The 25,910-nt window shown below is 45.9% G+C and overlaps 1 protein-coding gene across 1 annotated transcript; it reads left to right on the forward strand.

Moving 5' to 3' along the window:
* The first annotated feature begins 1,731 nt into the window (after positions 1-1,731).
* ST8SIA3 (ST8 alpha-N-acetyl-neuraminide alpha-2,8-sialyltransferase 3) lies at positions 1,732-19,945 on the forward strand. The gene is made up of 4 exons (XM_043889461.1): positions 1,732-2,331; positions 3,803-3,922; positions 6,333-6,890; positions 9,733-19,945. Exons 1-4 carry the CDS (start codon positions 2,153-2,155, stop codon positions 10,013-10,015), a joined length of 1,140 nt encoding a protein of 379 aa, XP_043745396.1. The 5' UTR covers positions 1,732-2,152; the 3' UTR covers positions 10,016-19,945.
* The last annotated feature ends 5,965 nt before the right edge of the window (positions 19,946-25,910 follow it).

Here is a 25,910-nt window from a genome sequence, read left to right on the forward strand (position 1 = left end):
CCAACTCTTTTCCACCCCATGGACTGCAGCACGCCAGGCCTCTCTGTCCATCACCAACTCCCAGAGTTTGCTCAAACTCATGTCCATCACGTCGGTGATGCCATCTAACCATCTCATCCTCTGTGGTCCCCTTCTTCTCCTGCCCTCAACCTTTCCCAGTATCAGGGTCTTTTCCAATGAGTCAGTTCTTTGCATCAGGTGGCCAAAGTATTGGAGCTTTGGCTCCAGCATCATTTCTTCCAATGAATATTCAGGGTTGATCTCCTTTAGGATGGACTGGTTGGATCTTCTTGCACTCCAAGGGACTCTCAAGTCTTCTCCAACACCACAGTTCAAAAAGTATCAATTCTTCATCACTCAGCTTTCTTTATGGTCCAACTCTCACATCCATACATGACTACTGGAAAAACCATAGCTTTGATTAGACAAACCTTTGTCAACAAAAAGGACCAGGCCAAGAGTAAAGATAGAGGGAAGAAGCCACAGCTAACTTCAAAGGACAGAGCCAAAGAAACATGTGGGTTGCCTTCTGAGCATCCAACAGCATGACTGAAAATGAATTAACTTTTGCTTCCAACGGACATTAAACCAGGGAACATGTGAATATGCTAAAAGAAACTGAAAGTCAAGCGACACAAACTGTTACCTGGTGAGCTGTCCCTCCACCCTCAGAGGCAGCCTCTCTGCCTTGGCTCCTGGGCTCCTCCAAAGAGAGTTGTGGGCATTCATAATGCATGGAGGTTTATCATACTCCAGCTTCTGGTCTAGGGCTTCCCCCATGGCTCAGCGGGTAAAGAATCTGTCTACAATGCAGGAGACACAGGAGATGTAGGTTTAATCCCTGGGTTCAGAATATCCCCTGGAGAAGGAAATAGGAACCCACTCAAGTACTCTTGCCTGGGAAATCCCATGGACAGAGGAGCCTGGTGGGTTACAGTCCACGGAGTCGCAAAGACTCGGAAACAACTCAGCAACTAAGCACGCACGTGGCTTCTGGTCCAGGCTAAGCGAAGCTTCAGGGCAAAGTTGAGCTGCCCAACCTGAAGGCCAGGCCACAGGGATGAGTCAGAAAAGCGCGAAATGGAAAGTTAAATCAGAGTGACCCGCTCCAGTCCTGGTCAACTCTGGGGCGGGCCTGTCGTCCACTTGCAGGGTGCTGGGAACCAGACACTGGGAGGAAAGAGGGGGGGAGTCCAGCCTCCACCCTCATAGCTCACCTTACAGCGCTGCTAGGCACGGCCCATCTTCTACAGAGAAGTAAAGGATGCGCTGGGCAACCCAAGTGGATAGAGGAGAGATTATGGAAAATGCCAAGAAGGTTTGAGACGCTCACAAGGCCCAGTGGCTCTCCAGGGCTTCCTCGTGGGGTGCTAGGGCAGGTGCTGATCGGTGGGACCCGGCTCAGTGGTGAGAAGAGAAGCTTTTTAATGTCTGCTCCCCAAACCGCTCTCCCAGCATCTCAGAAACACCCAGTTGGTTTGCGTCCTCCAGGACAGCCCACCCAGTTACTTATCTCTGTATTCCACGATATACTTATAAAGCAATGAACAGTCCACGGAACTAAGTTTGGGCGTCTGTCTGGCCAAAGGCATCGCCCCCGCCGGCACCCTCGGCGGGGAAGGCCGGGTAGAAGCGGGCTGCAGCCTTCCGAGCCTCAATTCGCCTCCCTCTGCCACCTCCCCTTCACCCCTCCCTCTCCCGCCCCTCCCCCGGTTATTTGGGAGATTAGAGTTCATTAATTAAATCCTGTGCTTAGATCGAACTGTAACATTATTCCAATCACATTTGTCTTGCAGGCGGTAGAGGAGATGGCAGCCTCGCTGGAAACGCGCGGGGGAGCCTGAGCCTGCGGCCGGAGACGCACGGCGCGCCGCTTCAGCGCCGCGGCGCCGCGCAGACCCTCCGTCTCCCTGCTCAGCCTCGCGGGCCCGCTCTCCCCTGCCTCCGGGGCCCGGCTTCTCTCTGGGGCTCCTGCCCGCCCCTACCTCCGGGCCCCTGCGCGGCTCCCCAGCCCGGTCCCCCTCCCCCCCGGCACATACGCTGACACGCGCGCGCGAACACACACACTCACACACACACTGACACGCCAGCGAGCTGCTGGCCGCTCAATGGACCGATTTCCCCGCTTTTCCTGATCCCAAGCCGGCCCGGGATGAGAAATTGCAAAATGGCCCGGGTCGCCAGTGTGCTGGGGCTGGTCATGCTCAGCGTCGCCCTGCTGATTTTATCGCTCATCAGCTACGTGTCCCTGAAAAAGGAGAGCATCTTCACCACTCCCAAGTACGCCAACCCGGGGGCGCCCCGAATGTACATGCTCCACGCGGGATTCCGGTGAGTGCGGGGCCTCTGGGCGCCGGCGGGTTATCTGGTTTATGGGGGCGGAAGGTCGGGGGGTGGGGGGAGGGAGGGTGTTTTGCCTTCTCCGAGACACTTTGGGCAAGATAACTGCGTGGTCCTTCCATGCCTCGCTCTGATTCTTAACACCATCGCCACCCACCTCCTGCTTTTTTTTTTTTTAAACCCAGACGTCGTCCTCATCAAAGTGATTGCATTCTCATATTCTTCTTTGGCATCCCTTCCCCCATTTCAAAAATGGGGGTGGGGGGTGGGGGGTGGGGAGGGTGGTTTAAGGAGAATGATGGTGGATGGAGAGGCCTTGTGCGTATCAGGGAGTCGGAATGGAGAGATGGACATGCGTGGCGGTGAGCGCCTACTCCGCGCGCGGACCGGGGAGAGTTAATGGCGCAGGCGCCGGACTCGTCTGGCGCGCTCTCCTGCTTTCCTCCCCCAACCCATGAGCCATCAGGCGCGGGTCTGTTCTCTGGCAGCCCCTGGGGTCCTCGACCTCGATCCTTACACCCGCCCCGCCATCGCCCACCCGCCCCCCCCCCTCAACTCTTTCCGGGATTTCCGCAATCCCCCCCGCCCTCTGCGGGAAGCGAGCCGCCTAAGGGCCGCCTCCCCTCGCCCCGGGTCCAAGTCACCGCCCGGCGCGAGGATGGACTGAGAAGGCAGGCGCCGGGCGAAGCTTGGCGGAGCTCGTGGAGACCTTCTGCCCCAACTGTGACCGCCCCCACCTCCCGAGCTCTGCCAACTGAGCCTCCAGAGGGGCGGGTGGCGAGTACGAACTGCACCCTGTGGTCTCAGCCAGACCCGAGGTGCGAAACCCAGGGAAGGAGTGGAGCGGGCGTCCGGAGGGCGACGGTCAGGGGACAGGGGCTGAAATCAAACCGAGGCTCGGGAAGGAAGAGGTTAAGGAAGGAGCCACCCCCCCCAACCCACCCCCCACCAAGCCTTCCCCAGGGTCTTGGGTTCATCTGCCCTTTTCTCCAAAAATCAATCGGGGCGCGGCGCCGGGGAGGCGCGGGGGCGCGCGGGCCGGGCCCGCCTGGGCGCGGCCGCTGTCCGCGGTGCTGACTCCCCGGCCCTCCGCCCGGGCGCGGCTGCTGTCCGCGGTGCTGACTCCCCGGTCCCCTCTGGCGCGTCCGCTTCGGGCCGAGGGCCGGGCTCCCGGCCCTGCTCTCCGCGAGACGGCCATTTTATGGTCTCTCCCGCGCCCGGAGGGATGGACAATGGAGACGGGCTTCCCCGGTTCCCCCTCTTGCTCCCGAGTGTGTGTGGGGAGCGAAGGTGGCCCAGACGAGCAGGGGGCTCTGGGGCGGGCTGTCACCGAGGTCGGCACCGACTAGCCGCCCCCCCAGCGCCGTCCCCGCCCCGCCGCCTCCCGGCCGGACCTTGATGGCTACCGTGGCTTCCCCGAGCTGAGCCCAGCGCGCTTGTCTGTCCCCATGCTCCTCTCCAGGTCGCAGTTTGCGCTGAAGCTTCTAGATTCGTCTCTGGTGCCCTTCCCGCATTCTGTGACCCATGAACTCCAAGCCAGACCTAAGTGGACATTTAATCGGACAGCGTTTTTACATCAAAGGTAGGATAGGAGACCCAGGAGGTGTCCTGAGTTCTGGAGCTCAAAACCAAGACAAAACGAAATTATAACAGAACAACAGAAATCCACTCCCCCCAACCCAAGGTGTACCTGCACTGCCTTCTTGGCCTGACTGCACAAAGGCTGATTAGTAACCCTTTTCTGTTTATGGAGTGCCCCCTCATAAAAGGAAAGCATCAATAAGGCCAATTTGAAAAGAAGTGAAAAAAAAAAAGTTGTGTTCAGTATTCTCCTTAACTTGAGCTTAATTGAGCACCATGATTTATGGTTAACATGTATGGCTAATACTGCCAAAGCAATTTATTTTAAAAGAAAAAAAAAGTTAATGACAAAAAGACCACCCAATGCATTTTCATTACCCCTCACTGGGGAAAAGAAAAAGAAAAAAAAAAGTAAAAAAGTATTGTCTCACAGAAATACAGAAGACACTATACTTTATCCCCAACAAATTACTAGCGAAAAACCTCAGCCCAAATATATTCAGATGTTTAAGTATGGCATTGGTTTTTTAACCTGGTTGTTCTCATTAAACTTTTATAGCTTTTAATACATTGTAAAAGCTACCCAAAATTACTCTTCGTTGTCTTATAGCAGCTTCATTTATACATGGAGTTTGTGTGTGTGTGTGTGTGTGTGTATGAACCTTTCTTTTTTGAGGTGGGGCAAGAAGGATGAGATTTATGCGAATGTATGTATTTTCCTCAGTGATTTCTGGTCTATTCTTAGCAATCCCAGATAAGTCATTACTTCTTCCTTCTTGGTGGGATAATTACACTGCTAAATGGAATGTGAGCCATCTAGTGTATTCATTAGGGGTATGAATACTTATTTTACAAAAGTTTATTTTACCAGTCTATTTAGGGTGTTGTGTTTTGGTCATAGAATTTCTAGTTATCGCACACTTTTAATCTAATATGGAATTAAAACAAATTCAGTAGCTATCCATGGTACATGAAAATGTTTACTTGAAAAGCTGGCATAGAGTCATATGATTATGATTAAAAATTTTAAAACACTGTTTAATTAAAAATTAGTCCATGATAATAATTGATTAATTCTAAAACTCTGAAGTGTTTTTTTTTTTTAACTTTTGTGGTTTTAATCCAACTTAATTTTCTAGGCAGCCCAGAAAATTGTCATGGGTCAAATATATTATGTATTTCCCAAAACATATTTCTGTCTCAGTAAAAATGTTCTCCCCACACTAGGCCATGTGATCCAAATAACCAATTAGAACAATATTTCCTTCTCAAAGCTTCCCTTCTTTCAATCCATTTATTAGGTAATCTTTAATTAATTTGCCTAGTGTCACTTGAAACTTTTACCTTCGTAACAGTTTGCAGTGAACACTTAGTAACTTTGGAAGCTTTGGTTTAAAGCCTTCAGTGTATGTCAGTCTGCATTTTGACAAATTGAAGTAATTTTTTAAAAAGTAAGATTCCAGGTAAAGTGATAGTATGCAAAGCATTTAGTTTCATTCCTGCCATTTTTGGGGGGCAAAAGATAGAGGAAGTTCAATGTGATTTCTTAGAACTGGAGAACCTCGTAGCAGAGTAACACATGACTGATCTCTCTTAAGTGTTTTAAATCACAGCGACTTTAAGAGGAGATGGTTAATTTCGCTTAATGCTCAGCATGAAAGCAACCAGAAATTAGTGTTAAGTACCACCCTTGCCTGTTTATCCTCTGAATTCTTAGAATATACACATGTTTTCAGGATTTACAATAGCTTCTTTTTCTAAAGCATTAGGTTTCTCTAACTCAATTGGGTTTCTATATAATCAAGTAGAAAAAGATTCTTTTTTCATTATTCAAAGGACAATAATGAGATTATCATCTCATTTCTATTAAATATTCAACTACTCCCACTGCTATTACCATTTTTATATTTTAATAATAGATAGCACCATACTGACTCATGTCTATTTGACTCATATCTGGACATCAGTGATATTTGATATTCCTTGTACACTATAGTCCAATAGCAAACAAGTAGTCCCTAGTTGCAAACTCTAAGTCACCAAAGTTTGTGCATTAGTGTGAGCCCTTTGGGGTCTGTGTAAATTGTCTCCCTGTATCTTCTCACACAGTTTGGCCCATGCCTCCCCCTTGACCAAATACAGTTTTCAGGTAGAGCAGAAACCCAAAGAATCAGCAACTGAAAGCCACAAATCACAACATTTACAAGCCTTAGAGGATTACACCCAGACGCTGAGAGGCTACAGCATGTCTGTAATCCTGAAGCAGTTCTCCCTTCAGTTATTATGAATGTATAATCTTTCTTGGGTTCAGTGTGCCTACAGTTCTTGCCTGAATGAAACAGTGTAAGACCTAAGATGGAAAATCAATTCTTTTGAATGGGATACATTTAATGAATCTCTTTTTATTTTAGGCAAGAAATTCTTCAGCATGTCGATGTAATAAAAAATTTTTCTTTGACCAAGAATAGTGTTCGGATTGGACAACTGATGCACTATGATTATTCCAGCCATAAATATGTTTTCTCTATTAGCAATAACTTCCGATCACTGCTTCCAGATGTGTCTCCCATTGTGAATAAGCGTTATAACATTTGCGCTGTGGTTGGAAATAGCGGGATCCTGACAGGGAGCCGGTGTGGACCACAGATAGATAAGTCAGATTTTGTTTTCCGTTGCAATTTCGCCCCTACGGAGGCTTTCCAAAGAGATGTTGGAAGGAAAACCAACCTTACCACCTTCAACCCCAGCATCCTGGAAAAATATTACAACAACCTTTTGACCATTCAGGACCGTAACAACTTTTTTCTCAGTTTGAAAAAGCTTGACGGGGCCATTCTTTGGATCCCTGCCTTTTTCTTCCATACGTCGGCCACTGTTACCAGGACATTAGTTGACTTTTTTGTTGAACACAGAGGTCAGTTAAAGCTCCAGTTGGCTTGGCCTGGAAATATAATGCAACATGTCAACAGGTGTGTATGTTTTATTGCCTTTAACTCACACCCTACCAGATGGCAAATCAATATCGTAATCTCTTGGGGGTGGGAGCTAGCTATCTGATTAGTTAGTTGTTGTGGTTAGCATAGTACCTTAGAACACATTCTGACGTTTTGTAATGCATGAACGGATCGTTCTAGGTAAGAAGTTCAATCTCCTACCCCAGCTGGTAGCTAAGTGTCAAATGGAGGGACTGGTGTTTCATCAGCTTTGCCTCTCCACCGGCCCCCCTGTCCCCTTCCATAGTGGTAAGCCTAACAAACAGTCATGGAAATCACCACAAATCAATAATTTTCTCTGAATGGACAGCTATGTCCCAATAATGCCAACGACTAAAGTAGACAAATCAAGTGGTTTTCTTAAAGATGCGATTGACTTTAAATATTCCTTTTTATTTGATGAGTATTTTTTTTTAAGATGGCCAAGATTAGAAAACCACCTAGACAAGTCAAAATTGTATAATTGGCTTTAATCATTGGAGATTTGAGTGCCAAAACATGTGAAAAGTATTTTAGCAGCTTGTTATCCCCTGTAATTTGAAAGACAGATTAACCAGGATACAGTATTTTCATCTAGTCTGATGAGTCTTAACTCTGGCTATACCTCAGAATCACTTGGAGAGATTTAAAAAATACTCTTGTCTGGGCTCTGCTTCAAGAGATCCTAACGTGATTTGTCTGGTGGGGAAGGAGAGTGGTTCAGGCACTTGGTATGTCTTAATAACTCCCCAGATGATTCTAATGAGCAGCCAGAATTGGGAGCAGGCATTCAAGGGCTTCCATGGTGGCTCAGATGGTAAGGAATCTGCAATGCAAGAGACCTGGATTTGATCCCTGGGTTGGGAAGATCCCCTGGAGAAGGGCCTAGCAATCCACTCCAGGATTCTTGCCTGGAAAATTCCATGGACAGAGGAGCCTGGTGAGCTGCAGTCCATGGGGTCTCAAAGAGTAGGACTGAGCCCACACACACACACATTTATAAAATGCAAGGAATTTTATAAAGCAAGATTAATTGCAGAATTTTTTCTATAAATAATCTGAGGAAATTGCCTCACCTCTAATGTCCCCTATTTGAGCAGCCCCAGTGTCCTCACATACTCTCCAGGTGTTACTGCAAGTTAGAGTGGGTTCTGGGAGGTCTGGTAGACAAGGATTCTAAAATTTTTATCACATCGCAGATGGGTACATAGTAGACATCCTATAGTCCTCTAACATCTTCCAGATTTAAGATCTTGTAGTTGGCCTCTCATGTAAGGAGGAATGATCGTGTAATCAGCTGGTGTGTATCTAGCAGGCAGGCTGATGCCAGCATTTATAGTCCATGCCGGACTATAAACTTTTTCTTGGAAAGAAAAAGGGCACTATTAAGAATTATGACAAAGATAACAGACAAAAACTGGGGCTATTTCAGTTTTCCAGGATGTATGGCTACCTTTTTAACAGGTAATATAACCCAGCTTCTAAGTTTAAAGACGTATCATCTGAGGTACATAGAAGAGGTATTTACTGAACATCACTGCCCAAAATGGGCAGAACCAGAATTAGAAGCCAGGCATCCTGCCAACCTGCCCCCTCTGACTTCATCATTTTGCTCCCCTCTCGCTCCATTTAAGCACAGCTGTACCGAAAGAATCGTCAGGAGTCATTCTAACTCCTTAGGTAAGAATATGAAAACAAAGACTGAACTTGTGAATTTCACCTGGAAGGGGAATGTCCATGTGAAGCCTTCAGGTAGTGAAGAAGGGTCTAACTGCATATTACAGATCCTTCCGGAAGCAGCCTGTGTGACCCGCCTGGCCCCCAGCCTCTCAGGAGGCCCATGGAGTAGCCAGAATGACCCACTTGGGCTTAGACCAAACACAGTGATTCAACGAAACCTTGGAGGAAGTACAGTCTGTGGAAATCTGATTCATGAACAGTTTGAGTATGCGTGCACACCAGTCATAAGTGCACATGCACACATGTACACACTCCTTCACACCACATCAGTCTCAGATATTTGGCAGTTTAGGTAGCAAGGCTTCAAATTACTATCTAAATATGGAAGGCACAGCAACCATTATTGAGCATTTTTTACAAATTCAGAAAGTGTGTAAATACTTTTCTTAGGTTCTGGCACATCAAAGAAGGGCTTGGAAGCTCTTGGTTAAGACAAAGGAACAGGAAATGTGGTTTTCACAAAAGGGTAGAAAAAAATAAGGCCCCACAATCTTTTCAAACCCACGAAGAAAGATTTAATCTCTGAGTTTGGGTAAGAAAGTAACAGAAGAGGGCCCCTTAGATCCGCCCTTTACGTATGAGGGGCATGGTCATTCTCACTGATGGGCTTTTGCAGCATCACCAGTGAGTCAGAGACACCACTCTTTAGGACAACCCAGAGCAGGGCCGCTCCAGTATTTCTTGCCTGGAAAATTCCATGGACAGAGGATCCTGGCATGCTACATTCCACGGGGCCACAGAGTCGGAATGCCTGAGCGACTGAGCACACACGGGGAGCAGGGACGGCTTCACACGTGGGGCTTCCACAGTAACAGACGAGCCCGCGCTAGAAGGGCCGGCACGTGGCTTAACCCTCTGCTATTGCCCTCTTGAAACTCTCAACTATTTTTTAAATAAGGGCCCGCATTTTCATTTGACATTGGGCCTCACAAAGTAGATGGCCCTGCCCTGAGAGTTTTTTTGTGGTCTTCAGGATAGATTCAGAGTAGGACTGGTTACGTTACTTGGATAAATTCGCTTCCCCAAACTGGTCACAGTGACTCATCTGACGGAAGCCTTCAGCTGGCCTCTGAATCCACCTGTGCTTATTGTTCCACAGGTACTGGAAAAACAAGCACTTGTCGCCCAAACGGCTGAGCACGGGTATTCTCATGTACACCCTGGCGTCAGCAGTCTGTGAGGAGATCCACTTGTATGGATTCTGGCCTTTCGGATTTGACCCCAACACAAGGGAAGACCTTCCGTACCATTACTATGACAAAAAAGGAACCAAATTTACCACCAAGTGGCAGGAGTCCCACCAGCTGCCGGCCGAGTTTCAGCTGCTGTACCGAATGCATGCGGAAGGGCTCACCAAGCTGACTCTGTCGCGCTGTGCCTGAGAACTCCGAGCCGGAGCGCCCGACGGCCGGTTTCAAAGTGCCCGACTCACACCGAGTAGCCCGTCAGAATAGACAGACCCCCAGAGAGTCTCACATAAGGACCGTCTGCCCCTTAAGAGCAAAGGGGCCTTCTCTCCCCTTCTCCCTGCTCTTTTAAGGGTCTTAGCAAGACAGATGCTTTGAAGCCTCGTGATCTAAACTTGATAAAGGGACGGTTGCATTGGGAACTCTGCTGCTAACGAAATGGTTTGAAGTATTTTCACGTGTGTATTTTAATAATAAACTGCCTCCTATTTATTTTCTTTCTAGTGAGGACTAGAGCTGTAGTGTCTACAGCTTTGCTCAGAGTCCTCGCAACCAGAGGCCTCTGGGCAGAGGTTTGGGCAGGATTGCAGTTTTGCCTGGATGGGATCACACTCTTTGAAATGAAAACATAAAAAACTGGTTTGTGAATATCCTCTCTCTCTTCCTCTCTTCTCCCCCCTTGCCCCTCCCACCCTCTCCCTTCCACCCCCTACAACCACTTTCCTGGCTCCACCACCATGGAGTTTTATATTTGGCTAGGAGTCATGTTGAAATAGCTTTGCTTGTATGTCTTGCATCTGTAATTGATACGTTCAAGGCTCTGGGTAACTGATGTTTCATAACAAACTGACGGGTCATGACGGATCCCCTGTGGTTCCTTTTATAAGAAATGCCCCTCGGGAAGTTCTCACTGGCCCATGCAGCCATCCTGCAGCAGAGCAGCTCCTCTCTGCCGGGAGGCACGTGATCCAGGGCATTTCTGACCATCACTACAAAGCCTGTGGCGCCGCGGGTGGCATCTCGTCTCGTGACCTGAGTGCCATTATGGCAAATCATCCTGATGCCACACCTTCAAGGGCGTTCCAGCCTGGGCGCAGTGCCTCCCACAGTCCCAACCCAAGCACTGGACTGGGAATTCCCCCAGAACGTAGAGGCGGGGAGTCAGCTCAAGTCTGGTACTTATAGAAGAGGAAGGAAGGAGAATACTTAGAAGCTGTTATGGATCCCATAGCCCCTGAGGTGTTGTAACTGTGGTCAGGGTCTCTGAGAACCAGCTGGGTCAAAGCAGAGGAGGTGCTCTGAGGCTGGCCAGGCCCCCACGTGAACGGCGCTGAGGCAAGGGCATCCTGAGTGTCACTGTGTCCATCAGACCACTCCAGAACTCCAAGGCAATTGTAGACATCAGATATTCCCTCTTTCCGCTGAAACTGGCTCTACAAATCTAGCATTTCAAAAGGAAAAGCCACTGCTTTGTGGCAAGACTGGTACTAAACGAACCCTTGGAACTGGAGATGTGTGGGCCTGCTGCAAGGGGTTCACCAGCTGTTCCCCTTTCAGCCTTAGGAGTAGAAATCACGTCACTGCTGTCCCCAGCTTTTCACTGAGCAGCATTTGTTCTTCCAGTTCAGCCCAAAGTCTGGCCAAGTCGATGTTAAATTTTAATAAGAGTTTCTTTCTTCTCTCCAAATGCCAGTCAAGCACATTTATAATACATGTGGGTGGGGTAGCTTGTTCTTTAACAGAAATCTCATCTAGATTGCTTGTAACGTTACAAATACTGTTTAAAATCATTGCTATTGTTCAGTAAGCAGCTCACTGCCCCTCCTTGGGAAGGTACCATCACGCTGAAAATCAAACCAAATATAAGTCTGATTTGATAAGGAAAGATGCGGTTCTTATGCTCATGTTCTGCCTGGCTCTGAAGAGAAGCTGTTTTATTCTAATTTTTCCCAGAAAGCTAATCAGGGCAGCTTACATAGAACCAGATGCTAACCAGTGACAGAAAACTCATACAGACCCAGATGTGTTACCACTGGTGACACAGCTCACTCCGTTGTGTGAGTGACAATCATCCAAACAGACAGGAAGACATCAGAATGGATGGTTTGCAGTGGGAAGCCACTGAAACAACCCGATACTTGAAATAATTAGAAGGGGAGATATCCAAAACACTTCTAAATGCAATGATACAGTTCGATGGGCACCCAGACCACATGCTTATTCCCTTATCACTTTAAAGAAGAAAGTACTACAGTAAAAAAGAAAAGAAAAAGAAAGAGGAAAGTACTACAGTCTTCGTGCTGTTCTCTGTTAGGGTCACAGGAGATGGGAAACTGACAGGAGTGTTTAGTTGGATCTTCCAAAGCACTTAGTTCATCTGGTTTCAGCTAAGTGATAATGCCAATATTAGGATGAGATGGTTGGATGCCATCACCGACTCTATGGACATGAGTTTGGGTAGGCTCCGGGAGTTGGTGAAGGACAGGGAAGCCTGGTGTCCTGCAGTCCATGGGGTTGCAAAGAATCGGACACGACTGACCGACTGAACTGAACTGAATATGGGCCAGATCCTGACTCTGGAGTTTTAATGCCAATGTGCCCACTAGATTTCACTAAATATGTGGACACTTTGAGCCGGGCAGGTTAAAAGAGCAAAAGACCAGAATCTCTAAAGTCAGTTAATTGTTCTATTTGTGGACCATTTAAATTAGCTGTCATCAGAATGGCAAGTTTGGGGGTTTTTCTTTAAGTTTCAGGAAGACTGAGTAAATCTCACTTCACTCTTGGCTCCCTTTTAACCTAGAGTGAGAGGACTCTGTCATCTCCCACCATCATTTTCATCCATCACTTTCACAAAAACTCAACATGCTGAGGAAACAGACCTGTTTCCCAGAACCAGGATGGAGAGATGAGGCTTATCTCCTGTTCCCAGGTAGGACTTCCTGGAGCTGATCCCAAAAGACCACCTTCCCCTTCATCTTTAAAAATCTCTGAAGACAATCCCAAGCCCTCCCATTGTGGTTAACCACAATTCTCATAATTTATCCATTCTTTATATGCAGGCTTTATCCTTCTATTGCAAAAAACCAAAAAACTAGATTCAGCGTGTGGTTAAAGCATTGATCTCAGTTTTCAGCATGTAGTCAGCACTCAATATATGGCACCTTTTACTGTTATTTTTATTGGTTAGTTATGCCCTTGACCTACAGTTTCAGCATAGAGAAAATCAGCCTCTAGCTGATGATACAAAAAGTCTTTTTGTTTTTAAAGACTGTTCAAAAGATTAAACCTATATAACTACTGTCTTGACCAAAAGAGTTGGTGGGTCCTGTGAGCCCAATTGAGGGAGGCAATGGTATAAATAGCCAGGATCTCCAAGGCTGTGTGGTCAACAGCAGTGACGTGGGCAGACAGGCCTGTGGGTCCTCCTTCCTGATTCGGCCTCAGGTACCAATCCCTGGTTTTCCCATTGACTTTGCTCTACTGGTTATAGGTTAAGGGCATCCTTTTGTCAGAACCTTTCTTCTTTTTGGTGGCTCAGATGGTAAAGAATTCATCTTCAATGCAGGAGACCCAGGTTCAATCCCTGGATAGAGAAGATCCCCCGGGAGGAGGAAATGGCAATCCACTCCAGTATTCTTGCTTGGAGAATTTCATGGACAGAGGAGCCTGGCAGGCTACAGTGTCCATGGGGTCACAGAGAGTCAGACATGACTGAGCAACTAACACTTCTTTTTTTCAGATACTCATGGCAGAGTCCTAACCCTAACACGCACTATTGGAATAAATATCACCATAAAGCCCCCAAGTCTGTCTTCATGTGACACCAACACAAATGACCGATTCAGTTGCACAGAAAAAAAAAACACACAAAAAAACACAAACCCACAAACATTTAACAAGCTGCTTAACGCTACTCCCTCAGTTTTCATCAGTCGTTCTGAGTGTCCTGTGCAGACGTGCAGATCCAGGGGAGACAGAGTTAAAGTGTTGTGTTAAGAACCCCTCCCACACCCAGAAAATCTTCTCCATATGTGATGATTGAACCTCTGCAGTTCCTCTGCCTTTGCTTCTGTCTTAAGTGTCCTTGACCGTTGTACAAGTGCCGTGCATTTAGCAGTGTGTGTGCCTAGCAGGGCTGGCGGTGACCACCGGGCCATCCGTGTGACTCTGATGGCAGGCCCCCGACCATGGCGCTACCAGCCAGGTTGTGAAGGGAGAGGGTCCCCTGACCTCCTTGTGCCCAGGCCTCCAGTTAGCCAGTTATCCGCAGATGTGAACGTCGGAAGTAACCTGACTGGGTGGGGAAGTGGAGGAAGAGAAAAGCTTTTCTTTTGACTTGGGTTGTTGTTCTAAGTCATGTCTGACTCTGTGACCCCATGGACTGCAGCACGCCAGGCCTCCCTGTAACTTTGCTGTCTCCCGGAGTTCGCTCAAATTCATGTCCATTGAATCAGTGATGCCATCCGACCATCTCATCCTCTGCCACCCTCTTCTCCTTGACTTGGGCAAAGTACTAATGTTTAGACACACTCAGTCAGCAAAGAGGTGTTGATGTGAGGGCTAAGGCAGCAGGGACAGAATTCTAGAGACCTAGGACACTGGGAACGGAAGAGCCTTTTGGTATCTCTGGTCCTAATCCTTGACTTTCCAAATGAGAAATGGAGAAACAGACAGGTTAAGTGATTTTCCCGAGATTGCACAGGTAATCAGTGAAGAAATTCTGACTCCTTATCTAGCACTTCTTGGCTCATCAACATCCAATAAAAGTGGGCTCAAAGAGAAAGTGGTTATGGTCTGGGGTCTACAAGGCACAGAAAATAAAGTAAGTTAGAAAAGCTGAAAAAGAGGAAAAAAGATTCTCCCTCCACTTAAAAAAAAACTATTTCTCAATGCAAAACAGAAAAGGAGATGCTTGCCTAGGTATACAACAGTCCATTGGTAATAACCTACATTCTCCCCTAACATGAGAGGAAACCTACTTGGTAAATGATGATTCTGATAAATCTGGTAAATCACAATGAAGTTACTGACAGTTCCCAGTTGACAGCTGGGATCTTAGTCATCTATTCACCTTAATAAAACCTTGTTTTAGTAATATGTATATATAATTTAAAAGTTGAATGCTGAGAGCAGCTGTGTACTTTTCCGTGTGTAAAATTTTCATTTGAGGACTCTGGGTAAAAGTATGTTTTGTCAGTGCCTTTCCATGTTATAAGTAATTTCAAGAGCAGACTTCAAATTATTGCATTTAGGTCAATATGCTGAGAAGATGTGCAAATAACAATGAATAATTGGGGCTGGGTCTTCCTGTGCAAGATGAGAGAGAGCCATTTTCTGTATAATTCTGGATCCTTTTCCCTGCAGTGGTCTGAATGTGCCAAGCCAAAGTTTATGTCTTGCCTCTACTTCTCCCTGAGTGTGTAGAACTATGCTTTTGCTCACAGAGAAAGTTGGGGCTGTGCGTGTGTGTGGCTGAAAAGCCCAGACAGAGGGTCATGGGTGCTGGGGACTTAGAGCCCCTGGGTCACCTGCTGGTCCTGTCTGGGCTCTGTGGCCCAATTAATCAAGGCCACAGGTGAGATGATACCACAGACAAAAATGAGGAAATATGCCTCTCTCACCCTTTGATCGCTTTGCCATATAGATTTAACATTTAAAGTGGGAAACATTTTAGAATGTCATTATTGTATTACGCAGTATTTCTTAAGATTTCTTTTTACTGTGATGACTTATCGAAGATATATGTGTTTGAACAGATGTTTTTATCCTCAATGAAGCTCATTCTCTTGTTGTTAATTACAATGGATAATCACAGTGACGAGCCTGTTGTCGAGTAACTGACTCCGATTTAAGATGACAATGGGGTTGTGGGGAGAGGACCTGGATTTGCTACCCATCCTCTAGCAAGCCAAGCTGGAAGGCGGGAGGAGCTGATACCATCCTTGCTCTCCTCCCCAGACCTGTGGCTCAGAATGCCCCGGAATAAAAGCCCGCTTACAAAGATTCCCAGGTGATTCTGATGTGGCCACAATTTGGAAACCAAAAATCTAGACCGAAGTCATGTATACCGTGTTGACCAAAGTCGCTGAATGCTTGTCACTTCTAATGCAGTTGTCATCAGATCTGCTCCCTGGATTTATCACAATAGAAACACAGTCTTAGTGACTCAACCATTCAACTCTTTTGAGTTTGGCTAAATTGACCAGTCACTAATTTGTAAGTGAACAGTATCTGGTCAATTTTGTCAGAATGGATGCAGGCCTGAAGACGGTCAGAGTGGGGAACATAGCTTTAACCTACTTTACCCCAAGGCCAGCTCTTTATATGTCACTCTGGTTCAGACTAAGAGTGATCTCAGGTCACTCATCTTTAAAAATAGGCAGACTGGGAAATAGGAAGGTTGAACAATTCATTCAGATTCTCCTTAGATGTCATTTCATTCCCAGAGCCTAAAATAGTTCTAAAGGGGTCTTATTTCTCAACCTCCAGGAAATGCCCCCAAATGCAAAGATCTTCGGGTTAAAATGAAACCAATCAAAGAAGAAAAAAAGAAGCTGAGGTTCTAAAACCAGCTGAATATAAAAGGGATGGGTCAGTTGGCACTAGCTGCCTGGTGCCAGCCTCTGTTAAATAAGGTCCCTCCATCCTAATGAGGGGCTTTCCCTGATAGCTCAGTTGGTTACGAATCCTCCTGCAATGCAGGAGACCCCAGTTCAATTCCTGGGTTGGGAAGATCCCCTGGAGAAGGGATAGGCTACCCACTCCAGCATTCTTGGGCTTCCCTGGTGGCTCAGCTGATAAAGAACCCACCTGCAATGTGGGAGACCTGGGTTCGATCCCTGGGCTGGGAAGATCCCCTGGAGACGGGAAAGGCTACCCACTCCAGTATTCTGGCCTGGAGAATTCCATGGACTGTATAGTTCATGGGGTCGCAAAGAGTCGGACACAACTGAGCGACTTTCACTCCTGAATTACTCTTAAATTACATCCTGATGAAGTTTGGGCCAGGCTCCTTTCCACAGCTGTGCCCATGCAAAGACTTTCATCATCAGAGATACTAGAGACCTCCTCTCTTTTCCCTGTTGTCGGGTTAAGAGACAGCTTTAGCTCTTTGGTGTGATGTTAAATGTTTAACAACTGGCTCTGAAGGATGCTGGAGACCTGATTTGTAGGACTTGCCAATTTCCATGCTCTAGATACTCTCCCTCATAGCCAATTTCCAACTACTAACTCGATGTCAACCAGCTGAAATGTCACAATATGTTCTCAAGAGCCACTCCGAGCTGGCTCCAGCACAGCACTGCCTGAACAATTTCTGAGTCAGTCAGCACCAAATAAGAGGGCTAGCCGTGGCTTCCGAGGGGCTCCATGGACCCCGCTTGCCATAGAGAGGCATGGCCGCCTTGATCGATTCTACTAATTTTTAATACATTATTGGTCCTGGAGGCTAAGGACCTTAAGGGGTTCAAAATACCCCCTTAGCCACATGACTCTTAGGAACCTCTCAACAGACTCCTCAGAACCTTAAGGAGTTACTAGCCACAGCCTGTCTGATTTCTAAAGGTGACCTTCCAGGTAAACACTCCTTAATTTAACTGCCAGTTGAAACCATGTTTGGCTGATCTTTCCTCATATTGTATTGTCCATCACCTCTTGCCCTATTTGGCTAATTTTCCCTGTCCACTTACTCCTCAACCTTCTGATGTGGCACAAAAGTGACAGGCATCCAGAAATTAGTGCCTATAAAAGAGCAGGGGGTAAGAAAAAAAAAGACATCCCATTAGCTTACCTGGACCCGTCACCCTTACCTGGGGAGACTCTGTGGTTCAAAGGTCTCTACCTCACCAGGGGGACACTCGGCTAAGCACTACTACCCTGCCCAGGGCTTAAGTATGCACTCAGCCGGACTTTCTCTGCACTCGGAAAACTCACGGTGGGCTCAAAACACCATTAAATAAGAATACTGCTAGGAACACAGTAAGGGAGGGCACCATGCGATGCCTTGCCCTCAGCGAAGCCCTTCGCTAAGGCTGGACTTTGAAAAAACCTACCAGCAAACACTTGGCCACTGCAGTCTCTGGGCACTGCGCTTGGCTTTCCTCCTTTCTCACCACTAGTCAGACGTGAAAGCCCCATTTCCTGAGTGTTTGGAAATCAGACACCCTCCTGAGCCACAGGACAGGCTTCGTTTGCAAATTAAAGGTTTTAGGATGGAAGTCATTCTTAGGTGGGTTGAATTAAATCCTTTGGAAGGTGATGCTGGGGGGAAAAAAAGTGTACTTAATTCCTTACACATAGCCATAAATTTTTATTCTGTATGTGCTAAATCAAAATTAGATCATAAAGGACCAAGTCTACTTTCCTTGCTGTAGTAAAATACCCTACAGGTTCTGTAAAATATTTCTGGACTGTGAAGGTTTGAAACTCAACTTGGACATTTTCTATATTATGTTCAAAAAATCAGGGTATACCTCTGTTTTCTGTCCTTCTTAACAATTATCAAAATGAGCTTGTTCCACTATAGTTAATACACTATATTTTATTTTAAATGAGTGGGTCCATGTTGAAATGCTTTTCACTGTGTTCAGAACAATTTGCATATAGCCTGGGCACAAAGTAGGCGCTTATCTGGCTCTTTTCCTGATACACAAAGAGGGTTAACTCACAGCTACAAACAGAAGCGATTTGACAGTGGTCCTGAGTTTACTAGGAAGAAATTAACAGCAAAACCAGCACTGAGGAACCAGCCACCCCCACAACATTTTCATCTTGTGAGGTAGGGAAGAAAATCTGGTAGATGATGGGAGAGAGGTTTGGTCAATGTGTGTGGGTGAAATAAAGTCACTTAAATATTTGCAGAAAGGAACAGATTTCCCTCTGAAATCTAGAACCTAGACCATTTTTGCAAGGCTTAGAATAGTAAGTACCCACGACAGAAATGCTCTTTAACCAGATTTCAAGATCCAGATCTAAGTAAGCCCTTACTAGGCAGAACGCAGCCTTACTAGCAAGAGCCCTGGGAGGGGTTTATCGACGGGCTGAAATCCAAATACTGAGCGTCAGCAATTAGCACTGAAATTCTCCCAGGGCTCAGAACAGAAGCACTGGACCACCCCAGGGCAGCATCACTTATTCCCGCAGGGCAGTCCCCTAAGTCCACAGCAGAACTTCACAAATCTAGGCATTAACTCAGGTCTAGATTCTAGGAGAATGTCCTCAACGTGGAGATGGGGCAACTGAGGTTCAGGAAACAGAGGATGACTGATGTTCCCAGCTTGTTAACTGGACCTAGGGCCTGGGTCTCCCAACCACTGATTCCATTATACTACACCACGCATGCTACCTGCATTCTTTAGATGGGAAATTGACAATCTATTGTGGAAGCACGAATCAGAAGTCAAGACAAAAGAATGTATACGATATCTCCTCTCGTTTAACCTGCTTGGTTTTACCACCTCATTTTAGCATCATTTTAAGGAATGTTATATCATTGTAGGGTAAGGAATGAAGTTCTTTATAGAGTAATGATGGAACCAAAAGGTAGGGAACAGTGGTTGTAAATTATAGAAATGCAGAAGAAGCATGCGTCAGGAAAAATAAATGCTTCTTAAGTTGGTATAACCGTGGAGCCCTCCCCCCACACACCGGATGCATTTGTTTTGGAAAAGCTACTTCCTGCTGAGAGACTGGCATTGAAGGCCTTACTCCTTCCCAGCAAACGAGAAGACCCCTTGCTCTCTGGAAGAAGCTTCAGCCCTTAGGACTCAGACTCACCTCTCTTACTAGAGGCAGCCTCAGTCACTCTTAGAAACGAGCTGCCAGACGGACAGGGCCGTGAAGACCTGACCGAAGCCAGCACGCTGGACTGAGGAACGTGTAAATAGCCTCCTGCCTTCTTGGTGAACAAGGATGATCATCTGTTTTTGGTTTTTTTTTTTTCTTTTGTAAAGGTAATCGCGTGTATATTGTGGCTGTAGTTTGTGAAGAAAATGCAATGATCTGCTTCGACAGCTCCCCAGATGTACCTGTTAAGCGTGAATGTGCCTGCCTCATTGCCTCCTGTGCCAAACACAGTACTGAATGCGTTGTTTTTAAATAAACTGTTTTATTGTGCATTGGAAAGCACTACTGGTTGTCTTTGTCCCATTCAGGGACACACACACACTCACACACTGCATCCAGTGAAGAGATTAAATGCATCCTCCTTATCTCATTCCCTGCGTTTTAAGGACTTCTTGGGGACTTGCAGGACTCCAGAAAGGTTGAGCTTGGTTGTTTACAGCCATGAACTGGTAGCAGATACTAACTAGCCCCCAGTGCCCAATTTTCCCCTAGGTCCATGCAAATCATGCAATGGGCCTGAACATTAATAATAATAATGATGTTACTCCTGAGTGGTACAGTCACATGCATCAGCTGTCTCATCAGTAATCAGGTGAGAGAAGGATGCTTACGAGCTTGGCTCCTGCTGCAGAGTGAGTGGCAGCGGTGAAACGAGAAGCTGACTCAGTCCAGGGCTCCTTTCCTTGCATCTTGAGGCCATTCTAGTCCCTCTCTGGCCCACCTGCCCTGAATACCCGCATCAGCCTCCATCCCCTCGCCCTTTGTTGTGTTTTTAAATTTATTCTTTTCACTGGAGGAAGATTGCTTTACAGTGTGGCGTTGGTTTCTGCGGCACAACAGAGCGAGTCAGCCACCGGGATACATACACATCAGCCCCCTCTCGAGCCTCCCTCCCTCGAAGCCATCACGGACCGCCAGGCGGGGCTCCCTGTCACAGAGCACCTTCTCACCAGCCACCTGTTTAACACGTGGCAAAGTGTATACATGTCGATGCTACTCCCTGAGTTATTTTTTCGAAGGGTTTTCTTCCTTCACTTGAAAAGACAGTATCTATTTATTCACTGTTTTCCTGTTTCCCCCTATATTATAAACTCTGCCTTCTCCAAAACAGGCTTGCCTATTTTAATCACACGATGCCCCCAGTACCCAAACCAGTGCTAGGAACTTAGCAGGCCATCAACTGGTAGTTGATGGCTGGATGGATAGACGGATGCATGTGCAGACCATCGAGTCTGCATTCCGCTTCCGCTCCTGTCCTCTCCCTTCCCATCGCTGCGCCGACATCACAGATGCCAGAAGTCATCCCTCTGCTCCAACTCTGCTGCCTCAGTGAGCACCATGAACAAGTACTCGTTGACTGAAGGAATAAACAGCCTCGGAACTGTTTTTCTCAATACACATGCTCCAACATTAAGACGATCCCAGGGACTCGATCCAATGGTTAAGAAATCGCCTTCCCAGGGCAGGGGGTGCTGGTTTGATCCCTGGTGGGGCAGTTAAGCTCCCACCTGCCTTGAGCCCCCCCCCAAAAAAAAACAAAACGTAAAACAGAAGCAATATTGTAACAAATTCAAAAGACTTAAGAGTAAAAAAAAGAATGTCCCAGCATAGGAATGCACCATAGCGCAGCGCCCTGATTATAATCTCAAGCAAAAGGAGAGCTTATGGAGGGTGAAAGAGCCCACCTTTGGTAAATAGGGCTGCATCAGAGAGGGCTGGCTGCAGTACTCTTTAAAATTCAAATCAAAAGTCGCTCATGGTCACCTATGTGTGACACCGGGCAGGATAGGAACAGGATACAAAATGAGCAAAACCTCAGTGCCTAGCCGGAAGGAACTTAAAAGTCTTACTGGGGAAGCAGGTCAACACATTACAAGGGAATATCCTCTACCCTATGCAGCTCCAAGGGATGATGGAATGCAGGTGAGTGAAACAGAGGCAAACAGCAAAGGATGGCCCCATTACACTCAAGTGAAGGCAATAAAAATTTTAGAGGCCAGGTATAATACTCGGGGCTTATTTTTCTGAAAACTACTTGACAAGCTGATGATTGCTCCCCATCGCCTCTCACAGAGAAGTGGTTTGGTTGTTCTAAAACAAAACAAAAGCCTTCAGAAACTTCAGCAAAACATGAAATTGACACCAAGTTTATTGCAGGCTATCTTTGCCTGGGGCCAATTGGTACAAATTAAGTTTTAAAAGTAGAATTTCTTTCCCTAAGAAAATGCATTGCCGCAACTTGACCAAGACAAAGAAGATTAAAGAAGCCTCACCCATAGAAGGGCCAACTTGACCCAACTCTCCCAGGCCAGTAAGGCAGTTGGCTTTCTTAGTCTATGCAAGAGTCTGTGCTCCTTCTCCAGGGGGCCTTCCCCAGGGTCTGTGCCAGCCTCCGTAAGTGGAGGTAGACCCCATTTGGGGGCTTCCCAGGTGGCGCTAGTGGTAAAGAACCCACCTGCCAGTGTAGGAGACATAAGAGATGTGGGTTCAATCCCTGGGTCGGGAAGATCCCCTGGAGGAGGAAATGGCAACCCACTCCAGTATTCTTGCCTGGACAACTCCATGGACAGAGGATCCTGGCGGGCTACAGTCCATGGGGTGGCAAAGAGTCAGACACGACTGAGTGGGCAGGTATTTTTGGTGAGTAAGTTATCTTGCTGGACAGGCTGCTCTGAACACTACCTCATACCACACAGAATGTCACAGGTGACCGGGAACTTAGATATTTAATGAGTTCAATGCTCTGGTTTCCAGGTGAAGAAACTGAAGCTTAGGTGTGAAAGTGACTTATCTAAATTGCATTGTCCTCATGAGCCACATTTTAAGTACTTTATTAAATATTCTGGGACCCAAACAACAAAGTTATTTTTATACCAACAATTCTCAAATCTAAATGAAAATATTTGAACGCAAAGTCTGCTCACTTTATCTTTTTTTATTATTATAAAAATATTCTTTGAAAAAAATATGAGAAAATAGAGATAAGCAAAAGAATAGTAAAAACCACCTACAATTTTCACTTGTTTTTCTGAGTGTGTGTTTGTTCTAAACCATGCATACTGTTGCATTCTTTTGCTTTTTCTCCACTTAAAAATATATCAAGAAAGCCTTCCATGTTATTATATATTCTTTGATAAGCTCACAGAATGGAAACTATATTTATTTAACTAATTCTTCATTATTGTTTCAAATTTAAGTTTCGGTTCTTTGCTATAAATAGTGCTTTGAGGGACATCTTTGAATGTCTGAACATCAGTGATTGTTTCTCTGTATAAATCCCTTTAAGTGGATTTTCAAGAGATATGACTCTTTTTTTTAAGAGAAGTCTTTCTCAAAACCAGTCAGAAATGTTCAAGTGGAAGTTCAATGACCAAATTTATAAATCTTTATTTCACCAGAAAAGTTTTAAAGGCTTTAAAAAGGCACAGTTTGGGTGGAAAGTGTGCTTCATCAACAGGATGACTCCTCGACAGAGAAGTAACGTTTATTTGTGTACGATGCTAAGGTAAGTAAAAAAGCTATTGTTGTGTGCAGCTTAACTCAGCTGCTACATCTCCCGTTTAGGAGCTGGGAGAACTGTACACATCAAAAAGAGGACGCCCATCCGATCACATCCTTAAGCACCCAAGACCATTTAGGAGAGACGGGCCTTCAATATAATGATATTGATAGATTACTCATTCCCTTATTCTGAGAGTGTGTTGCTGGTTACTAATTATGCTTTCAATTCACATTAAGTCCAAGAAGTCAAAATGAGAAAGATGAGGTAAACAATCTACCTGAAGGCTACGTAAATCCTACAGACCAGCTGTTTGGTTGAAGTTTTTAAAATCAATATCTCCACTTCCATAAGAGAAATCTGACTTCAAGCAAATTCAAAATTTGAACATACAGACTTTCAAAGCAGATATATTATGGGAGGTCAATGAGATAACTACAGAATTCCCCATTCCCTATCATCGTCCCCTCTTAAGTAAATCTGTATTTGCCTGCCCCAAAATGAGTAAATATATTCATCACTGTGGGTCTCATAGTCTCTATCACAACTACCCAACCCTGCCATTGTAGGGCAAAAACAGCTAGAGATGATACATAAATGAACAAGTACAGATGTGTTTCAATAAAACTTTATTTACAAAAATAGTCAGCAGCCTGATTTGCCTTGGGGCTTTGGTTTGCCAATCCTTGCTTTATTTATTTTTTTTTAATATTTGTTTTTGTTTATTTCTTTGACTGTGTTGGGTCTTAGTTGCAGCATGTGGGATCTACTTCCCTGACCAGGGATCGAACCCTGGGCCCCCTGCATTGGGAGCATGGAGCCTTAGCCACTGGACCACCAGGGAAGTCCCCAATCCTTGCTTTAAATAACACGCTCCTTCCTGTATGTAGGGACTTCCCTGGTGGCTCAGATGGTAAAGCATCTGCCTACAACACAGGAGACCCGGGTTCTATTCCTGGGTTGGGAAGATCCCCTGGAGAAGGAAATAGCACCCCACCCCAGTATTGTTGCCTTGAAAATCCCATGGATGGAGGAACCCGGTAGGCTACAATCCATGGGGTCACAAAGAGTCAGACACGACTGAGTGACTTCACTTTCACTTTCTTTCTTTCCTGTATATAAAATATTTCATTTGACAGCCCTCATTGGATTTGTTTCCTAGGGTGGTCATGATAAATTACCACTAACTTGCTCCCTTAAAGCAACAGAAATTTATGCTATAATAGTTCTGGAGGCCAGAAGTCTGAATTCAAGTTATCAGCAAGGTTGATTCCTTCTGGAAGTTCTGATGGAGAACTGTTTGATGTTTCTGTCCTTGCTTCTGGGGCTGCCAGCAACCCTTGGCATTCCTTGGCTTTCGGCTACATATTCCAATCTGGCTCCATCTTCACATGGCCTTCTCTGTGCATCTGTATCTTTCCCCTTCTCTTGTCTTATACAGACCGCCTTATAAGAAATCTGGAGCCCACCCTAATTCAGGATGATCTCATCTCAAGATCCTCACCTTATCACATCTGCAAAGATCCTTACTACAAACAAAGTCACATTCCAAGTGGACATATTTTCAGGGGCCACAATTCAACCCACTACATCCATTTACAACATTACCCCATCCACCAAGGAATTCAAGGACCCATAGAGAAGAACCCATGGAGCCCCATTGAATGAGGCACAGGCTCAGCTGTGCTTCAGGCACTATTGTTCCCCTTCAGAGTTAACAAACCCAAACTGCAAAATCCCAACAGCCTGACTGGGCGGTGCAAGTCATGTCCTTAAGTTATATTTTATAAAGCTTTTTGGAATCTATAGACAATAAATGGATGTGCTTCCAACAGGGGATTCAGGGACAAATCAAACACCACCACCAGAATCAAAACATTCTGAAAATGCTCCTAGTATACAGAGAACTCATTTCCCATAGCACACTGTTACTCAGCGCCAGGGAGACTGCTCTTTGATAAGTGGGTTTTCCGGCTGACGTACATGCACCACATTGAAAGGGAAAAAAGATGTATGGAGAAAATATGAAAGTTGACCAACCCATGACACGAAGTGATAAGTTCAGAAGAGATGTCTAAAACATTCCAGCGGACATGGTTGTTCGACACTTAAAGATCAATTTAGAACTCATTCTCATCTTGTAGCAGACTTCACAGGTACATAGATATAGATCTCAGCAACTGTAGTTACAAACACTAATACTTCCGATTTAGCTTCCAGAAACCTTTATGACCTAATCAGTAAGCAAAGCCTGTTGGGAACAAAGGTGGAAATTTAGTTGGAGATATGTTTCTCAGAAATGGAACACACTGAACCTATCTTTAATGAAGTGTAGAAGATAGTTAAGGACGGTGACTGAGTGACTTAGAGGAGAGAAAGATCAGAAACTGAAAGCGCCACAGATTTGTTTGGTCCAGTCTGAAGCATGATAGCCTTCAAAATAGAACATATACAAGAGTCTTCTGCAGTAAAGTATTGGGTTGGCCAAAAAGTTCATTCGGGTTTTCCCGTAACAAGTTGAAAGTGTTAGTTGCTCAGCTGTGTCTGACTCTTTACGACCCCATGGACTGTCGCCCGCCGAGCTCCTCTGTCCATGGAATTCTCCAGGCAAGAATACTGGAATGGGTTGTCATTTCCATCTCCAGGGAATCTCCCTGACCCAGGGATTGAACCTGGGTGTCCCACATTGCAGGCAGACTCTTTACCATCTGAGCCACTGGGGAAGCCCTTCCCATAACATCTTAC

This window comes from Cervus elaphus, chromosome 27 (assembly GCF_910594005.1).
Source record: "Cervus elaphus chromosome 27, mCerEla1.1, whole genome shotgun sequence".
Taxonomy (NCBI): Eukaryota; Metazoa; Chordata; class Mammalia; order Artiodactyla; family Cervidae; genus Cervus; species Cervus elaphus.

What these genes read in the sequence shown, in the direction of transcription:
- ST8SIA3 (XM_043889461.1), top strand. Translation starts at nt 2,153, where the DNA reads ATGAGAAATTGCAAAATGGCCCGGGTCGCCAGTGTGCTGGGGCTGGTC. An exon ending in ACAGCGTTTTTACATCAAAG is followed by an intron (nt 3,923 to 6,332) that starts GTAGGATAGGAG and finishes TTTTTATTTTAG; the next exon opens with GCAAGAAATTCTTCAGCATG. An exon ending in ATAATGCAACATGTCAACAG is followed by an intron (nt 6,891 to 9,732) that starts GTGTGTATGTTT and finishes ATTGTTCCACAG; the next exon opens with GTACTGGAAAAACAAGCACT.